Source organism: Prinia subflava, chromosome 26 (assembly GCF_021018805.1).
Source record: "Prinia subflava isolate CZ2003 ecotype Zambia chromosome 26, Cam_Psub_1.2, whole genome shotgun sequence".
Classification (NCBI taxonomy): Eukaryota; Metazoa; Chordata; class Aves; order Passeriformes; family Cisticolidae; genus Prinia; species Prinia subflava.
Genome location: NC_086272.1, coordinates 2,431,273 through 2,451,741, shown reverse-complemented (window position 1 = coordinate 2,451,741; position 20,469 = coordinate 2,431,273). Strand labels below are relative to the sequence as shown.

At 49.6% G+C, this 20,469-nt stretch overlaps 1 protein-coding gene across 1 annotated transcript; it reads right to left on the bottom strand.

The window, feature by feature from the left end:
• Positions 1–950: 950 nt before the first annotated feature.
• On the bottom strand, positions 951–19,983 carry LOC134562196 (uncharacterized). The gene is made up of 5 exons (XM_063419619.1): positions 19,563–19,983; positions 19,375–19,454; positions 19,158–19,275; positions 1,171–1,259; positions 951–1,077 (listed from the first exon to the last, which is right to left on the bottom strand). Exons 1-5 carry the CDS (start codon positions 19,842–19,844, stop codon positions 951–953), a joined length of 696 nt encoding a protein of 231 aa, XP_063275689.1. The 5' UTR covers positions 19,845–19,983.
• Between the last annotated feature and the right edge of the window lie 486 nt (positions 19,984–20,469).

The following is a 20,469-nucleotide window of genomic DNA, read 5'->3' as shown; positions in this document are numbered from 1 at the left end:
CAAAAGCTCTACTTTTCACCCCAAGGTTCCATTGCCAGGTGTTCTATAACCCCAAGAGGAGACCCCTGAGGGGCACTGAAACGAGCCCCTCCCTGTGGTGCAGGAGGGTTCAGGGCAGAGGAGGGGCTGCAGGAGCTGGGACACGGCTGAGATGCAGCTGCCCCAGTGGTGCCTCCGGGCTGGCAGGGCTGTGGTCACTCAGGGTCAGTGGCCAGTCAGTTCTGTTGACTGGACACGGGTGTGGACACTTCCCTTGGAGCATCTCTAGGGATGGAATGTTGGGGCTGTCACTGTTGTGTCACACAGACGGGAACGCTGGGGCTGCCCTGCTCCTGCCCCACCCAACAGCTCTGCCAGCGCCTGGAGGGGACACAAAGGCTGAGCCAAAGGGTGAGAATTGCAGAGTGGGCTGAGCTGGGAGGGAGCCACGGGGATCATGGAGTCCAAGCCCTGGCTCTGTCCAGGACACCCCAACAATCCCAGCCTGTGCATCCCTGGGAGCCGTGTCCAAAGGCTCCTGGAGCTCTGGCAGCTTTGGGGCTGTGACCATTCCCTGGGGAGCCTGGTCAGTGCCTGAGCCCCTCTGGGGGAAGAAGCTTTTGCTGCTCTCCAGCCCAGCCCTGCCCTGGCCCAGCCCCAGCCATTCCCTTGGGAGCTGTCCCTGCTCCCCCGGGGCAGAGGTCGGAGCTTCCCCCGCGCTGCCCCTCGGGAGGAGCCGCAGCCTCCGGGGAGCTCTGAGCTCTGTCTGCTCTGCTGCAGCTGAACAAACCCAACACCCTCAGAGCTCCAGGGAAAGGTCCTGCCCCTGGCTCAGGGCTTGGCCAGTGCCACTGAGAGAAAATCTACTTCCAACTTTGCCCCACAACAGGGAGGAGCAGCAATTCTTGAATCAGAGAGTGGGGTGGAATGGCGTGTCATTGGTTGGATGGCACGGCCTGGCACGTCCTGGCTCAGTGGCACTCCCAGAGCCCCTTGGAGATGAGTGTCAGCTCCCACGGGGACAGCACTGGCAGCCGTGGCTTCACCAAATCCTGAGTGGTGCCAGTGGCCACGGTGCTGATGGAGGTGGAGGCCGTGCTGGGCACGGGGCCCCGTCAGCCCCAGATCTGTGGGGCAGGGGCTGCACCCCAACCCCAGGGTCCCCTGGCATGGGGTGACCCCTGTCCTCACCGGAGGGCCCTGCTGGAGGCACAGGCTGGAAACAGCCCTGGCACTCCTGTGGTCATCTCTGAGATGTCAAGGGCCAGGCAGAGCATGGGCTGTGGAGGGAGGGGGCTGCAGAGGGGGGCAGGGCCCTTAGGGTCTCCAAAACCCCCTTGAGCCCTCTCAACTTCAATCCCACTACCTTGGGGGTGCTGAGCGGAGCAGGACCCAGAGAAACCCCAACAGCCTCCCACCTGACTGCCAGGGGCTGGTACCTGGTTGGGAGCAGTGATGGTGCCAGTGAGGAGGGGATCCTCTGATTGGCCATGGGCTCTGGATTCCAGCTCTGGGTTTGTGGTCCTGGCTGTGGATTTGAGGTATCAGCCGTGGACTTGAGATCCTGGCTGTGGGCTCAGTGTTCCTTGGCCATCCTCACTGAGCGTCCCAACCCTGCTCTCAGTCCCCAGGCATTCTCTCTGTGTGCCACCTGCTCTTCATCCTGGCCATGAGGATCTGAGCTGCTTCTTTCAGCCCAACCACCTCTGCACACTCGACAAGTCCTGCAGCCACCTGGTGATGTCCAGGATCAGGTACAGCCCCAGCCTGGCTCTGATGGCTGGTTGGGGTTGTGCTCTCTTGGAGATGCAGCACTGAGACCCCTCTGCTGTCCCCATCAGGTTCTTCTTCCCCAGCGGGTGCAGACTGGGACAGTCCCACCATTTCCAGCTGCTGAACGACTGGGCCAGACATATCCTGGACTACCCTGTCATTGATTACCCTTTTTCCCAGGTGAACCCTGCCAGGCTGCCTCCTCCTTCTCCCCTTCCACCTCTTCCTCCTCCTTCTCCACCTGCTCCTCCTCATCCAGAGCCCACCATTGCCTGTGGGACGTGGATCCTCTTACCTGACTCACCTGCAGCTGATCATGGCCATCCCACAGTGGGCACGGGGTACCCCAGATTGCCGAGATGGGCACTGTGTGCCACCCCTGGAACAGCCTGACAGCCCTCAGGACAGCTTGGAACCTGTCAGGGCAGCCTGCTACCCCTAGGGACAGCACAGGATAACTGGGGACAGCCTGGCAGCCACTGGACAGCCTGGCACCCAAGGGGACACTGTGATACCCACAGGGACAGCTCTGCATTGCTGAGATGGCCTGGCAGCCACTGCACAGCCTGACATCCTTGGGGACACCTCGCCACACACCTCTGCCTCCTGTCCCAGGCAGCTCCAAGGTGCTGCTGGTGGCTGTGGCACAGGTCTCACCTTGTGGGGACGTGGGTGGCAGTGATGTCACCCTGGCAGTGTCCCCTCAGAAGCTGCAGCACTTGTGGGACATCCCCGACATCGCCGACATCAGCACGGAGCAGGCGGTGAGCCGGGGGCGGCCCCGTGGAGAACCAGCTCAGCACCCTCCCTGTGCTGGGGTGACTTGATGGTGCTTGTATCCCCAATTGTCTGTTCTGTTGGTGCTGTGTATTGAGTTCTGTACCTTTCAGACTGGTTCTGAGAGCCAAGGGGGAGAAAGAAGCAGTGCTGAGTTTGTTTGGAGAAACAGCACTCCCTTCTGCACATTCCAGCTCCTGGACGGTGTTTGTCTGAAGCACGGACAGACTGTGGGACAGAGATTGCCTTTGCTTTCAGTTAGTTTGAGCTAGCTGAGGGAGAGAAGGTCCCTGGACTGTTTTTTCCTTTTTTTCTTGGGACTGTTTAAACTGTCCTGGCCTGAAAACCCCCGAGAGACTCTGGGATCTCACACCTGTGTTCCACCAGGGCCTGGACCTGGGCATTTTCCAGCGCTGGTGGAACTGATAAGGGACTGAGTGAGATGAGATACACCCACATCAAGGACTCTCTCAGTGTTACCATCTCTCTTCAGAGCAGCCAGAGGTTTTATTGTTTCATATTATTCATTCTTTATGCTTGTAGCCACTTTGTTTTTTAAAGAAATAGTTTTTTCCATTTTTCTCTAAGAAGACTTCTCTGTCGTGGACCAATCAGAGGAGGGGCCATTTTGGTTTCCTTCTCCAGAGGAACCCCATTCAGAGGTCCCAAATTTGCCCTAAACCAGGAAAAATAATTTCTTTCTGGTGCCCCGCAAGTGGCTTGAGAAAGTGGAAGAAACTTGTACTGATTGCATTTTGTTTGTCCTTTGTGTGGGGATAAAGCAGGCAGTAGCCACATTGCTGCTTGAATTTATAATGTCCCTTGGGGTGGAGTCCTTCCTGTGTTTTGTTCCCTAGGCTTTTTTGTGGTTTTAATACCTTTCTGGTCCCTAGGATTTTTTTCTTATCCAGAACTAGCTCCAGTGTTGTCTCTAACACGGAGCTTTTACAGTAGGAGAGAACAGATTAGGATAGCTGTCCTCCTGGGCTTAGTGATCATGATTCATAGAAAGTTTATAAAGGTACTGGAGTTTGTGCCAGCTATGTTTGGTTTGTGGTTTCTTCATCCTACCCTGCGTCCTAGTTCCAGCACCATGTTTTGGGGATTTATTAGTAATTGCACGCAGTTTGTTAGAGGAGGAGTAGGGGATGAAACTTTTCAACCTTTCCTTTCCCTCTTTTGAATCTGTTACATCATTTTTTGAGAATGTTCAGTTTCTCCTGAATGTTAAAGTGACCACCTTCCTGGTATTTCATCTGGTGAGCTTCCTCTATATGGTTTGCAGCTTCTCTAGGGTGAGGGCTGAGATGTCCACAAGAGCTTGGTGACCCTGACCCAGAAATAGACCCAGGTGTGGAAAATCCTGAGTGGTGTGGAGAAAGGGACAGAATGGGCCGAACCTTGAAGGAATTTTCTGCTCCCCTAGCTTCGGACTTTCTACATGAACAAATTCAGAACCCAGATGAGGTGGGGAAATATCTGGAGGAGAAGTGCCATGATGACTGTAAGGAGGAAAAGCTCATTGCAATAAGCTGGGCCCTGGCATATGCTTATGGCACACTGCTAGATACTGTAGGGCAGCAGATGGAGCCAGAGGGCAGGGAGATAAATCAGCAGCTACCCCAGTCCCTCAGGCTGCAGCCAACACCCCAGCTACTCAGGCTGTAGCTAAACCAGACAGTGAGCCTAAGCCAGCAGCTAAACAATAACCCTAAGCCAGCGGCTAAACCAGACAGTGAGCCCAAGACACTGGCAGTCGCTGCAGAAAAGAAACACACATGCAAAACCTATCAACCAGTGGACAGTGATTCAGGTGAAGGACTCTCAGTGCTTCCCAACATCCAGTCAGAGGCCAATCCAACTGACACAAAAGGAGAAGCTGAACCAAGGAAAAAACGATAACCAGGCTTAGAGAGGCCCTGCCTTTAGCCAGGTAAAGGCTTGGGAAAAACTTGTTTTTTGGACTGTGTGGATTCATTGCCCTGGCACATCAGAACCACAAAAATATGAGGCCTTGGTTGACACTGGTGCTCAGGGCACATGAATCCCATCCAGACATGTAGGGACAGAATCTGTTTCTATTGCTGGTGTGACAGGAGGATCACAGGATTTTACTTTGGCGGAAGCTGATGTGAGCCTGAGTGGAAATGAGTGGAAGAAACACCCTATTGTGACTGGCCCAGAGGCCCCATGCATTTTGGGCATAGACTTCCTCCAAAATGGGTATTTCAAAGACACAAAGGGACTCAAGTGGATGTTTGGGATAGCAGCTGTAGAGACCGAGGGTGTTAAGCAATTGAACACCTTGCCTGGAATATCAGAGAACCCATGTGCAGCAGGACTCCTGAAGGGGGAAGAGCAATGAGTGCCAATTGCCACTTCAACAGTTCATCATCGACAGTACAGAACAACCCGAGATGCTGTGATCCCCATGCACAAGATGATCCGTGAGCTGGAGAGCCAAGGGGTGGTCAGCAAAACACACGCACCCTTCAACAGCCCCATCTGGCCTGGGTGCAAATCTGACAGAGAATGGAAACTGACTGTGGACTGTCGTGCCTTGAATGAAGTGACTCCAGCATTGAGCACTGCTGTGCCAGACATGTTGGAGCTCCAGTAGGAGCTGGAGTCCAAGGCAGCCAAGTGGTACTACTGACATTGCCAAAGCATTTTTTCCATTCCTCTGGCAGCAGAATGCAGGCCTCAGTTTGCCTTCACCTGGAGGGGACTGCAGTACACCTGGAACTGACTGCCCCAGGGGTGGAAGCACAGTCCCACCACCTGCCATGGACCGATCCAGGCTGCACTGGAAAAGGATGAGGCTCCAGAACATCTGCAGTCCATCAGTGACATTGATGGGCACACAACATCCCCCTTCCAGTCCCCCTCCCTGCTCTCTTTGCAGACTGGTTCCAGCTCTGCCCTTCCCAAGTGCCCAAGACCCTCTGGGATGGCTCTGCCCTTTCCAAATGGATTTGAGAGAGGTCCCACAGTGACACTGCCCAGCCTTCTCAACATCCCTGACACCAGAAGCCTTTTCCATATCCCACAGTTCCAGGTCAGTACCCAGAACACAGCACAGCCCTGTCCACGTCCTTGGAGTGTTCAGAAGGGAGGCAGCTGTGATTTCTCCACACAGAGCCCCACCCCAATGGTCACTCTGTTCAGCCCTTGGCTGCCCTGAGCATTTTCCTCTGGAGCCTCCCTGCCCTGGATATTTTTCTCTGTGCAGTCCTAAGCACGGCCCAGTGAAGAATTCAAGTGGTTTCCCAGAGGACGTTACTCTCAGAGTGAAGTGGCCTCAAGGCACTGTTTGTACCACTGGGATTGTGCCCCGCTGAGTGATGATGATGATGTTTGTGCTCCCTGGGGTTCATCTCCCCACACACACACGATGCACTGCTGAAATCTCCTCAGCACACAGAAACATGGACTGCTGGCCTGGTCCCTTGGTGTCCCTCCATGCAGGGACAACCTCCTGCATGTAAAGGTGAGATGCCTGTGCTGGCAGTGGTGGTTGCAGGGGCTGGTGTGGGACAATTGCCCTGCGGCAGCTTCCCAGGCTGTCCCCAGAACAAAGACACAGCCCAGACCCTGCTCTGCTGCTCCCTCAGCTCCATCCCAGCAGCTCTGGCTGTGCCAGGACACTGCTGTGTGCCCCCTGCACACTCCCCCTCTGCCCCAGGCACTGGGCTTTGCTTTGCCAGGGCATTCCTGGAGCACATTCCTGACAGCAGCTCTGGGGGAGAGCAAAGCCCTCCTGCCCTGCCCTCAGGAGATGCCCTTTGCTGCTGGAGCTGCTGTGCTGGAGCCCAGCTGTGTCCCAGCGGTGCCCATGGCCTATCCCTGCCTGTGGCACAGCAGGGACACGCAGCAGGACAGTGATCAAGCCTCCAGAGCACTGGGGCCTTACAGCCACAGAAGGGCTGGCAAGGAGAGGCTGCACTTGGGAAGAGCCAGGGCCACTGTCCCTGGCTGTGCTGCTGTGCTGGGGGTCTCTTCCCTGCACCTCTGCTCACAGGCACTGCCCCTGCAGAGACAGAGAAGGGCTGAGGAAGCATCTTGGACACACAGGGCACAACAGGACACTTTATTTTACCTCAGTGCACAATGATAATGGCTTTTGACTGTCTCTGCTTAACACAAGCATGGTGGATACTGTGTGGGAAATGGATTTGTAGAGAATTCTCAAAGCCTGACAGAAGGCTCACATAGTATGCATATGTATAAAAACTCTGGGATAAAATATGCTGACTTTGAAAGGCTGTAGGACAGACATTGTTGAGAGAGAAATTGAACTAGAAACACGTTTCAAAGGATGACCTTGCAAATAGATTAGGTATTTTTGAGAAATAGAACTGAGAAAGATATATTGTAGTACAATGCATGTGAGGTATTTTTAGATGATTGGCTTAAAAGCATTAGCAACTGTTATGAATGAAGGTCCCAGAAACATCCAAAATAAATTTTAGCAACAGTTTTTAATTGAGATGAATATAATCATATTGAAATGAATAGAAGCAGATTGAGGTAAATACATATAAGGTAAAATTTGGCAGTGGTTAATTAAGTCTGATTAAGGTTCTGATAAGGCATAACCAAAAGCGATCGGGGTATGGAGTGGGACCATTTCCCTCCTCACATACAAGGCAAAACGATCCAATCTTGAGTTTATATACTACAGGCTAATGCATATGGATTAGGATTTCCCATAAACCTCCTCCCTTTTCTATTTCTTAAAATCTTGGTCACTATATTTTACAGTGCGTGCTCCCCTTGTTGGTAGGGGTTCTCGTTTCCTTTTGGTGGTCTTCTGGGATGCAGATATCTCCTCTTCCTCTCTTGTCCTGCGAACGACCTCACAGGTTGCACCTGTGTAGTTAGTGTTGTGTCATGTAAGAAGGCATTATGTTCCAAAACCTAATTTGGCAATCTAGAAATACAGCTACAACTTTAGAAGTCTTTCCAACGCTACCCATCCCAAGGACAATTCTCAAGACAACTTTGTTTCTTCCCATGCCTGTTTTGGGACATTATTTTTTTCAAACTACATCTTGCAACCTATTTTTAGATATAACATCTGCAAAGGGGTCTTTCTGACTTGTAAAATAATTTATTTTATTGCTTTATAATAGTTATTTCCTAAAATATTGATATTGTTATAATTTTCATTAGCATGGATCCATTATATAATCCATATAAAACACGAGGAAAAAGTAAAGTCCCCGCCAGGGTAGAATGTTGGTGCAGGAGGTGTCCCAGCGTGAGCCTGGGCCATGGCCTGGCTCTGTGTGCCAGGAGCCGGCAGCGCTGGGTGCAGGGAGCCCAGGGAGGGCCCAGAAATGCTGGGCTGAGAAATGCTGGGGGCACAGCGAGATGGGCGAGTGCAGCCGGCCAGGGCACAGGAGCAGCACGCACAGGGGGCACAGCCTGCAGGAGAGATGGCCCCGGGCTGGGCAGGGCTGGCAGGGCCACAGGCACCCAGGCCTTTGTCCCCTGGGCTCTGGCAGCGCCTCTGCAGCCCCACAGAAGGAACTTTCCTTTCAGGGCCTGCACTCTGGCTCTGCCTCAGCCCTCCCTGAGGAAGCTGGCAGGGCTTGCAGGATGATGCCATTTGTCCTTGCTGCCCCTCCCATCCCCCTGCCCCACAAAGAGCCCTGAGGCACCCGTGAGGGACAGGCCCTGCTGTCCCAGCCTGGGCTCAGGGCTTGGCCTTTCTGCTTCCTCCAGCCAGCCCAGGCCTTGCTCAGCATTGCAGTTCCCTGCTCACAGCCTTGGGCTCCCTGCAATCCTGCCCTCAAGGATCTGCTCTCAGCAGTGCCTGCGGAGCCTTGGGCACTCCCTGCCCTCACTGGTGTTAGGAACGAATTCCCAGTGGGTATGAGGGCTCAAAAAGCTGCCCGTGTTCGCTGCTGTGGCCCTGGGAGGGGGCAGGGCTGTGTCTCTAGAACATCAGCCGCCGGGCAGCCACAGCCACGCCGTGCGGCCCTGACAGGCACAGCAGCCGCTGCTGACGAGAACCACAGCAAGGCTCTGAACAGAGTAAATGGAGGGGGGAGCACTGGAACCCCCAGAGTTTCTCAGGGAAGGGAAAACCCCGGTCGAGAGGGGTTGTGCCATCCCTGTCCTGCCCCCCATAGCTGGGGTGATGCTGCTCTTCCTAAGGAGCCGCTGACCCCCTCCCAGCTAGGCGAGATGTAGCCCCACACCCAGCAAGTTTGAGGACTGGGGGGAAGCTGCCCTGTGGCATTCTCCTACCTCATTAAAATGTGAAAAGGAGCGGCTGCTGTCTAGATAGCCCTGTCATTGTTAGCTGTAACTACCTTTTTTCAGCAGGGATACCTCTGCTGGGACCAGGACAAATGCATATGCATTTGTATATGCAAATAAAACCAACCCTGTGAATCCTGGGAGGGCTATTTTGAGAGGAACTGCACCCCAAGATGGGAAGCTAGATGCATCAGAGGAGAATTAGATGGTGCCCTGGCCGAGGAAGGAGTGGACGCAACCCCGGGCCTGGTTTGAAGACTCACCATGACCTCTGAGGAATCTGAACGGAATGGGAGCCAGCCAACTCAAGTGACTGAGACAAAGAATGGGAAACTCTTGAGGTTTTTCCCTGAGGGTAAAGAGCTGACACCTGCTATCCTGGACTCCAGTGACAGACCCCTCACCGTTCTGCCTTCTGATGGTTGACCAGAGAGAGCTTCTAGCTGTTCATGTGAAGACAACAAGTCGGCACTTTCTGTGGGCAGCTGAGCGAAGAATTGCAACAGCACCTGCTCCTTTGGATTGCTGCAGCAGCGAGGAAAACTCCTGCTGGACCCTACTATCCAGCTGATGACTTTAATAAAGAGCTGATCACTTTAATAAAGAGCTGAATATTAATAAAGGCATATGCCCTGTTCTTTTCAATTAGGAGCTCCTTTGGGAGATCCACACTCACAAAGGACCACCCTCAAAGAAGACGACCCTCTGCTTCGAGGGATCCTTGGGAATCGCTGGCTACTCCTGGACCCTGGGATCAGCGTGGGACCAAGCAAAGCAGAAGAACGCCGGATTGACCCTGGGATCAGCTTGGGACCAAGCAACGTAGAAGAACGCCGGATTGGTGAGATAAATCCGTGGCGGAAATGGGAGGCGAGTGAATGAGTGCTTGAGTGAGATGGGGGCCGGCAGCTCGGACCCCAGAGCAAAAGTGGACCCCCTAGTATCGCGTTTCCAGACACCCGAGAGGGGGCCGGCCGAGTACGGGGGAAAGCAAATGGCATAGAAGAGTGACTGAGGCGCCTCCTTGGGGGAGGGCCCCTCCGAGCATGCAAAGGTTCTTGAGGTGTGAGGTAAGATCCTTGGCAGGGCAGGTGAGAGGTCCCTGGCAGGGCTGCCTCAGAAGGCAATTGAAAGAGGATCCCTGGCACGGCAGGATGCCCCATCAGGCAGGTGAGGGAAGATCCAAAGCAGAGCAGGTGCAAGGTAATGTCCCCAGCATGGCAGGGCAAGATGCCCCAGTAGGCAGGTGAGAGAAAGTCCCCGGCAGGGCAGGTAGAAAGTCCTGGGCAGGGCAGCATGCCCCAGAAGGCAGATGAGAAAAGATCCCCAGCAGGGCAGGTGAGAGGTCCCTAGCAGGGCAGGATGCCCTTATAGGCAGGCAAGGAAGATCCCTGACAGGGCAAGTGGGAAGTCCCTGTCAGGATAGGGCACAATGTCCCAGCAGGCAGGTGGGGGATGTCCCTGAGAGAGTTTAAACATATCCCAGCAGGCAAGTAAGATACCATTAGCAAGCAGGAAAGCAGGCATGAAGGTGAGCAAACAGACAAGAAAGCAGAGAGGCAAGCAAGAAGGCAAGCAAGAAGATGAGCAAAAAAGGCAGGCAAAAAGAGCAGGCAGATGAACAAAAAGGGAGGCAAAGGGGGCTTCGCCGGAGTTCAGGTGTAAGGCTCAGCAGGACGTTCGACCTCAGCCTGGCAGGGAGTTCGAGTCTCCTAAGCCTTGTGAAGTTAAAGAGTTCAAACAAGACTCAGCAGGGGTCCAAGCCTAGAAAGCCTAGCAAGAAGTTCAGACTTAAGTCGAAAAGTAAGAGAGAGATACCCTCAGCAGAAAACAACTGGTGTGAGTCATAGTAGTAAGTGTAATAACTGAAAGAGAGTTTTAAAAGAGATAGAAGAAAAAGTGTCAAGAGTGGGGTGCCAAGAAATTAGATTCTGACCATTTAAAGTTCAGTGAAGAGATTCAGAATGTTTAGTTGTAAGAGATCAGACAAGCTTTAGTTATCTTAAAGTTTAGATTGCCCATCAGAATATTCCAGTTCAGATTGAAGCACTGTTAGGGTACTTCGTTTTTCCATTTATTTTAAGGCCTAAAAACTGAGATGATGTTATAGAAAACAAGCAGACCCTTCCAAAAAGACAGTAAAGAAGATTCTCCCTACCATCTCCCTGGAGCAATTGTCAGACTAATATGATCCTTAAAAGACCACAAAGAGTCCAGATAAAGTTAAGATGATACATTATAGTAAAAGAATATAGCTGAGATTAAAATTACAAAGAGAGTAGCCATAGTGTAAGACCCGAATTCAGTAAATGTGTAACCAGTTAAACCAACATCTCTAAGCCCAAGAAGACCCTGATGTAAAACAACTATCTTATGCAGCCTGCTGGCTAAAAAACTATAAGTCATGAAAATGTGAAAATATGCAAACTCTCCCTCCTACCCCAGCTGTACTTCCAGTCTCTTCCTTAACTTCTCCAAGAGTTCCCCTTCACCAATTGTGATACCCTCACTTCCCCCACCTGGGAGTGGAAACCACCCCTGCCCAGTGTTTCTCTTAGCCTCTGTCTCCACTACTACTCCCCATACCTGGTTTTTTAGAAGAAGAGCCAGATTACAACACCCGATCCAAAGCACCAAGAACAGAGAAGGTCTTTCCCCTTAGAAAAGTTCCTAGAAAGTAACTAAAAAGATTAAGTTTGTAAATGCACCTTTGACAGCCTCTGAAGTCCAGGACTCTAAGAAAGAAATAGAGGAATTAGTAGAAGACCCTGCTGGAACATCTAACCAGCTAGACCAGCTTCTGAGGCCAAATAGTTATTCCTAGAGAGAGTTGAACTCTATTCTAATAATTCTGTTCACTCCAGAAGAAGTCCAGATGGCAAAGATAAAGATATAAATAATAAATAAATAAATAAATAAATAAATAAATAAATAAATAAATAAAGACCGTGGCCCCCAAAAGACCATAAGATGCCCTTAGTAGACACCAGCTAAAATCCAAACCAAGAAGAAAGAAAGCAAAACATGACAGACTATAGATCCCTGATAGTGAGAAAATCAAAGTCTATAGTCTACCTCTCAAAACTCCTAGAACCAGTAGCTAAGAGATGGCCAACTTGCCTGCAAACAGTTGCAGTGGCAGCTATCCTAATAAAAGAAGTCCAAAGGTTGATCCTGCAAAAGAAAAATTGCTAAGCCAGAAGGCTTAACAGTAGTTGACTGACTCTAGAATAATGAACACAAGTGACTTAGAACTAATCACCCCATGCAGTTTCTCACTAGAGAACCCCATGCCAATCTAGAACACGATTCAAAGTAAGAAGAAATTTAGTAACTGCAGAAGAAGAGAAAGCTTTGTTTGCTTTGTTTTGCTGTTGTCTTTAGTGAGAAAACAGGTTGTCTTCAAGCTGTTTTCATACTGAGTCAGTAGATAGTGTTAAGGAACAGAATAGTCCTCCTGTTATTCAAAAAAGTAGTCAGAGAAGTAGTAATTTTCTTGAATGTCTACCCACATTAAATCCATCCCAAAGAGATAAGAGAGCTGACAGATGAGTTTGCAAAGCCACTCTCCATCATCTACCAGTAGTCCCAACTCACTAGTGAAGTTCTAAATGACTGAAAGCTGGCCGATGTAATTCCCATTCATAAAGAGTAGAGAAGAGCCTAGTAATTATATGCCAGTTAGCCTGACCAAAGTACCGAATAAGATAATAAAGCAGTTTATACTGAGAGCTATTGTGCAGCACTGACGAGATAGACAGAAGAGTATCAGACCCAGCCAGCATGAGTTTAAGAGAAGTAAGTTGTGTTTGACCCCACTAGCCTCCTTTTATGACCAGGTGACCCGCCTGGTAGATACAAGAAAAGTTGTATATGTTGTCTATTTAGACTTCAGCAAAGTCTTTGACACTGTTTCCCACAGCTTATACAAGAACACTCTTTGCTAAGTTAAGAACTGGCTAGATACCCGAGCCCAGAGAGTACTAATGAATGGTGCTGCATCCAGCAGGCAACCAGCCACCAGTGGTGTCCCTCAAAAGTCTGTGCTGAAGCCAGTTCTATTTAATACATTTATTAATAACGTAGATGTAAGTATTGAGTCCTTCATTAGTAAATTTACAGACGACGCTAAGCTGAGAGCATCTGTCCATCTGTTTAGAGAGTAAGAGGACTCTGCAGAGAAACCTAAAATGATTAGACAGATAAGCAAAATCCAGTAAGATAATGCTTAATAAGTCCAAATCCCAGGTGTTGCATTTTTGCCACAATAACCCCCTGCAACCTTACAAGCTGAAGGTAGTGTGGCTGGACAGTACCCAAGGAGAAAGAGACCTGAAAGTGCTAGTTGACAACCAACTAAATATGAGCCAGCAGTATGCCCGGATGGCCAAAGCCAACAGTATCGTGGGCTGTATTGAGAATAGTGTGGCCAGCAGGAGCAGAAAGGTCATCCTTTCCTTGCACATAGCATTGGTGAGGCCACGCCTTGAGTATTGTGTCCAATTCTGAGCCACTCAGTTTAAAAAAGACATTAAGATGCTTGAGCGTGTCAAAAGAAAGCAACAAAGCTAGTGAGAAGCTTAGAACACCAGCCCTATAAATACTAGCTGGAAGAGCTGAAGTTGTTTGGCCTAGAGAAAAAGAGATTCAGAAATAACCTTATCACTCTACAACTCCCTGAAAGGTAGTTATAGTAAGGTGAGAGTTAGTCTCGTTCTTCAAGCAGCAACTGATAGAACGAGAAGACAGTCTTAAGTGGTGCCAAAAAAAATTTCTGCCTAGAGAAGTAGTAAAGTCACCATGCCTAGATGTGTGTAAGAAGGGACTGGATGTAGCACTTAGTGACATCGTTTAGTTAGAGTTAGACTTGATCCTAGAGGTCTCTTCCAGCCTAGTGATTCTGTAATTCTGTAATTCTGAAACTTTCAAGAAAAAAATATGGAAGTCCCTTCCAGGTGTCGCTCACCACACATACCGCAGTGCGAACTCCAGAAAGAAGTCAGACCCACGTTACTGGAATTACAGGACCAGTACGGCCCGCTGATGCCGGACTAGGCCCAACAGGACCACCTGCCACCTCTTCTACGCAGACAGCAATCGAGAGACCAGGAGACCTAAAATTAACTGTCAAGAAAAGGCCAAAGCAGTATCTACTAAGAGAACGCCCAGTAGGAGACTGTAAATTGATGAGGTCTTCAGCCCAATCAGAGAAATAGAGGAGGGATTTGTTATGAACAAGTTTCCCGGTCCTGGAGGGGCCTGGGCTGTCCCTGTCCTTGCCCCCCATAGCGAGACACCTGCACCATCCCCCCAGAGGAAAACACAGAGCACCCATTAGCATATTAAAAGAGCTCTGAGCTCTCAGAATGCAACCTCCCACTCCTCCCAATTTGTGCCGTCACCCAGCCTTTTAGAAAAGTGGGGTTTTTCCTTTTTGCAGAGAACCCCATAGCTGGGGTGAGGCTGCTGTCCCTGGAAAGCGGCTGACCCCCTCCCAGCTAGAGGTTATCCCCACACCCCAGCAAGTTTGAGGACGGAGGGAAGCTGCCCCGAAGGAAAGTTGCCGGACAGCATTTTCCTACCTCATTAAAATGTGAAAAGAAGCAGCCCATGCCTAGATAGCCCTGTCATTGTTCTCTGTAACTACCTCCTTCAGCAGGAATACCTCTGCTTCGACCAGGACAAATGCATATGCATTTGTATATGCAAATAAAACCAACCCTGTGAATCCTGGGAGGGCTTTTTTGAGAGGAACTGCACCCCAAGATGGGAAGCTAGATGCATCAGAGGAGAATTAGAGGGTGTCCTGGCCGAGCAAGAAGTGGACGCACCCCCGGCCTGGTTTGAAGACTCACCATGACCTATGAGGAGTCTGAATAAAATGGGAACCGGGGTCTCGGGGTTGTAGTTTTCCTGAGATTCTCCTTGGGGTTGGTGTTCCCCAAGGTAATAAGGGTCTCCCAAGGTTGCTGTTCCCTGGGAGTTTCCCCTGGGTTGCTGTTCCCAGAGGTAATAAGGTTTTCAGTCTTCTCTTTGCCCTAAGTGTTACACACCAGAGGTAGAGACGACAAGCTGAGTCCGCCGGTGCACATTTCCAAGGTTATTTATTCTACATTATCTCAGTCCTTTTTCAACTCTGCCAGGCACTTCCCTGGCAGGGTACCTTATCTTAGTTCTTTCTCAGCTCTGCAAGGTGTCCCCAGCAGAGCAGGACACGCGGCAGACTGGGCGGATCAGAGAGCCCCGTACCTTATGTACAGTCCCCTTGACCCAACCACTGTCCGAGACGTATTTTTTATTTACAAAATTTTACCAATACCTATTACCTATACTAACATGTCAGTTCTACTCTAAACCAATCTCTAAAACCCAACTCAGCACAAGATGGGGGACGAGAACAAGAACAAGGAAGACAGGGGCCACTCCCCAATTCCTCCATCTTGTCTCTTCAGCCCCATATGCTAAGAATCCTAATTTCTATATTTATATTCTACAACAAACCATCCACTACTTATTTCAAATTCTTAGGATTTGTGATTCTTCCTGCATGTGAGTGTTCACTCCCATGGCCAGGAATCAGAGTCAGTGTCCTCCTGGGACCTGTGTGGGTCTAACTGACCCCCCTGTACAGATCCCAGACCCCCCTGTCCGGTCTCCAAACCCTCCAGGGTGGCCAGAGGGATGTTCTAGACTCCGACACCGGGGAACTCAAGTGACTGAGACAGAGAATGGGAAAGTCTTGTTTTTCCCTGAGGGAAAAGAGTGGACATCTGCTATGCTGGACTCCAGTGACAGATCCCTCACCACTCTACCCTCTAATGGTTGACCAGAGAGAGCTTCTAGCTGTTCCTGTGGAGACAAGGACTTGGCACCTACTGCGGGCAGCTGAGCGAAGAACTGCAACAACACCTGCTCCTTTGGACTCTGCAATCCTGCTGATGACTTTAATAAAGAGCTGATCACTTTAATAAAGAGCTGAATATTAATAAAGGCATATGCCCTGTTCTTTTCATCATTAACTTGTGCGACTTTAAAACTAACCTGAAAAAAAAAAAAGAAAAAAAAAGAAAAAAAAAGTAAAAAACCAAGTTTGGTAAATTAATGTCTCTTAAGTTCTTAACAGGAAAGGGGAAGCAGAGGATGGCACCCCTGCTGAGAAGACTGCAGAAAGCTCTTCTTTTATGTTTTCAGTCTTTTAAACTGTTCTTGATGAACTCTAAACAAATAGTTACAGCCTTTGAGTGAGAACTTAACGCAGAACTGCTTCTCTCCTTCTCTTGTTTAGTTTGTCATCAAACCTAGGTTGAATGCAAATGTGTTGAATGTGAGATACTGTAGTACTGTGCATCTCATAAAAGATGAGGTATTTGCTATCAATGTGATCCATCAAGATGCATCAGAAATAATGCACAAATTCAACTATTAATGTGTGTATATAAGTTTAATCCACCTGAACAATTAGAGCACAGTAGCTTACTGCCACTGAGAATAAGGATATATGATGATTTCCTGACTATCATGATATTTACTGAGAATTGTTTCTAGTGCTCAGATATAGCCTGTTAAACTTACATGCTTTTGACAAAGATTGTGATCACCAGTTTGATTTTTAGTTCAAAAGACATTTCCCTGGAAATATTTGGGCTGGTGAATAGGCATGCATCCTATTTCTACACAACCCTTGCAAATTTCAGTGGAAATCAAAACTTTACATGATGCACAAAAATTGCTGGGAACAATAAATTGGGTCCGTCCCATGCTTGGGATTTCAAATGCAGATTTAGAGTCATTGTTTGCCCTCCTGGGAAGAGAGCCCAACCTCTTATCACCCAGACAGCTTAAACAGAGAAGCACAAATTGCGCTTCAAAAGGCAGCTGATGCTATCTCTCAGAGGCAATTAGCCAGGTGGGCTCCTGAACTGCCCTTGTGGCTAATCATTCTAAATCCCAACAAACAGCCTTATGCCTTAATATTTCAGTGGGACTCAGAAAAACCAGACCCTCTGCTAATTATCAAATGGGTCTTTTTGCCTAACAATATGCCCAAGATTATTCCCATGCAAGATGAACTTATGGCCATGCTGATTGTCAAGGCTCGTCAAAGACTGACCTCTTTGGCTGGGAAAGATTTTGATCGTATCTATCTACCTCTCACAATGTTTTATTTGAACTGGTTGCTACAGATGTCTGAAAAATTGCAAATTGCTTTAACAAATTACCCAGGGCAGATATCTATCCATCCGCCTAAACACAAATTACTGTGTTTTAATTTAATCCCCAAGCCAAAGAGAAGTGAGAAGAGTCCTTTGCAAGCTATGACAATATTCACAGATGGGTCTGGGAAAACCCATAAATCAGTGATTGTATGGAGGGACCCTGAAACTGGAACTTGGCAATCTGATATTGCTGTTGTTGAAGGGTCTCCACAAATAGTGGAGTTAGCTGCCGTGGTCAGAGTGTTTCAGAAATTCAGCACACCTTTTAATCTGATTACTGACTCCGCATATGTTTCAGGGATTGTACAGAGAGCAGAGAATTCTGTTGTGAAAAATGTTAAAAATTATATTCTTTTTTCCTGGTTAAAACTGCTGGTCTCCCTGTTAGACAAAATTACAGCTCCTTACTTTGTGATGCATATCAGGTCACATTCCAGTCTACCCAGCTTTCTCACTGAAGGTAACACCCAGGCAGACTTGTTAACCTTATCAGTGCAGCATGTTTTGCCTAACAAAATAGAGCAAGCTGAACTGAGTCACTCCTTTTTTCACCGAAATGCTGGAGCTTTGGTAAGACTTTTCGAATTAACTCCAGCACAAGCCTCTAATATAATTTCTATATGCCCTGACTGTCAGCGTTGCTCCCTTCCTAATGTGAACACAGGAGTCAACCCAAGAGGTCTACAGAGCCTACAAATTTGGCAGACAGATGTGACACACATTCCTGAATTCAGCCGCTTGAAATTTGTGCATGCTTCTGTCGATACCTTTTCAGGTGCTCTGTTTGCCTCAGCTCACACGGGAGAGACAGGGAAAGACACCTGCCGTCATTTCGCTGCTGCCTTTGCCACCTTAGGAATTCCGCAACAGATTAAGGCAGATAATGGACCCGCATACATTTCCTGTAGAGTTGCAAACTTCTTCTCCTTATGGGGTATCACCCACAAAAGAGGGATACCTCACTAACCTACAGGACAGTCAGTTATAGAACACGCCCATGGCTCTCTGAAACGTCTTCTGTTACAACAAAAGGGGGGAGCCAGGGACACTCCTGCTGAAAGATTATGCAAAGCCCTGTATGTTTTTAATTTCTTGAATTGTTCAACGACAGACTTAAATCCCCTCAAATTATTGAACTTGCTGCTGTTGTCGGAGCTTTTCAAAATTTTTCTGTTCCTTTTAATCTAGTAACAGATTCAGTTTATGTTCCAAGAATCGTGAAGCCTAAGCCCTGAAAGAAAGTGTAAAACCTGCAAACAGAGGATAGATTTGAATAGTTGAATAAACTCCTATAAGCTAAAGACTCCATAAATAGATTAGAAATTTAGTTAAAACAAGCTTATATGTATTAAGCATTATATTATGTATTGTTATAATCATTCCTTATATTTTACAATGTATTTAAACTAAAAGTAGAATCTGGATCTTGGCTAGATAACCTGTTTAGTGGCTGGGGTTTGACCCCTTGGCTACAAGATTTTCTTAGGATAGGAATGCATGTAATGATTTTAATAATAATTGTATTAGTTATCATACTTGCTTGCTTCAGTGTGTGCAGAGATTAATTGATAAAGCCATCAAGGGGGTGTTCTTGGTTAATACAGAAGGGGGAGATCTGGGAATACACAAGACAGAGTCAAACAGACTTGATTAGCATAGCTAGTTTGATAACCAAAATGCCATGGCAGGAACAAACAGAACTGGGAAAATTACAGAACATGGGATTACACCTGCTTAAGGGAAGAGAGAAGATTCAATCAACTTCTGCAAGCAAAGAATTGTTGTAAAATGCATGAGCTTTCTGTGTGGTTTTTAACCTGATTATTGTAGTAGAAATTATTAACCTGTTTGAAATAGTATGTAAGTTTTTGGGAAACCTGAGTAAAATGGAATTCCGATCATCGAATCAGTCTCCCTGTCTCTCATCAATCACTAATAGGGCAGGATGTCCGCACTGTCTGGGACACCCAGGGACAGGCAGTGTCCTGCAGGCATGGCAGCCCTGGGAAGGGGATGGAGGGAGGAGGGTGGGAAAGCAAAGCAAGACCCTGCCATGCCTTGGATCTCTGATGGTGAAGCAGCACAGGGTGGTCAAGAGCAGCCCAGAGGGCCTGGGGTTCCTGCAGCTCACCCAGCACTTACCTGAGTATAGAGGGAAGCCTCCAGGGTCATAACGTCCTCCTCTGGAGGAAGACAGAGGACACTCCGAAAGCAGGAGCTCATCAGCTGTGTGCTGTCCTGCAGCACCGACACCACAGAGCTGCAAAGAGAGAGGGCCCAGCTGCACACTGGTGATGGGAGCGGCGTCTCAGGGCCACGGGGTGCTGGGCTGGAGTCCCTGAGAGGGATAAGCAGGTACCTGAGAGCAGTGATGGCCGAGAAGGCGAGCAGCCGCACCTCCGTGCGCATCTGGTTCTGGGGCTCCTCGTTCAGCAGCTCCTGTCAAGCACAGCTGGGCTGGGACCTGGCAGCTCCTCACCCTGCAAGCACTGCCCTCTTCCCCGGGGGTTCTCTGCCCCCTTCCCCAGAGCACCAGGTGCCCCTCACCTCGATCTTCTCTGCCAGTTTGTGTCTGCAGCAGAAGAGCTCCAGGCCTAGCAATGAGCCGCGTTCTGTGGCACTTCTGCACGGGGTGCAGACGCTCTCGAGGAACTTCAGCTTGGTGTCCTTCATCTGGCAGCCAGGGGACAGAGAGACAATGGGGTGTCTGAGGGGGGGACACATGGCCAGCAGGACCAGAGCCCTGCGGGAGCAGCAGGGCACAGCCACCATCCAACGGGCTGCGGTTACCGGGCAAGAGAGGCTGACAAAGGTCTGGATGAATGCCATGGCCTCCTGTTTCTCTTCATACACAGGCAACCCACTGGCATCTAACAGAGAGGAGGGAGGGCTACAGAGGATCTGGCAACAGCCGAGAGCAGGGGAAGATCTGCCCTCCTCCTAGGCCTGTGCCTGTTCTGCTGGCACAGCCTTCCCATGCGGATCCTGGCTGGAGGGTGCCCAGCAGAGGAGCTGCCGTGCTGGAGAACAGTGTGGAGGGCAAAGCCCCCGTGCCCTGGGCTGAGGAATGCGCTGGCAGGGGGACAGGAAAGGTGCAGCGCCCCGTGGCATCCCTGCCTCCTGCCAGCCCAGCTGCTGCTCACTGCCCTGGCCCTGGAGCGGGAGCTGGGGCCCCTCTGCTCAGCCCCTCCTTGGCAGAGGCATTCAGCCCTGAGCAGCCTCGGCACTGAGGCATCACAGCCACCCCCGGGCTCCCAGCTGCTGTGTGCCAGGGAAAAGAGATCCCAGCATTGTGCAGGGTACGATCCCAGCTGTTGTATTTCTCTGGGGAACGGTTTTTGCCCTCGAAAGACCCCTGGAGTCTGTAAGCATGTAGTTTAACCCTTCCTCCCCTTTCTGACCCTACTGGCTGAGTTCCAACTATCTCTTCCTTGGCAGGAGTCTAGATAAGGCC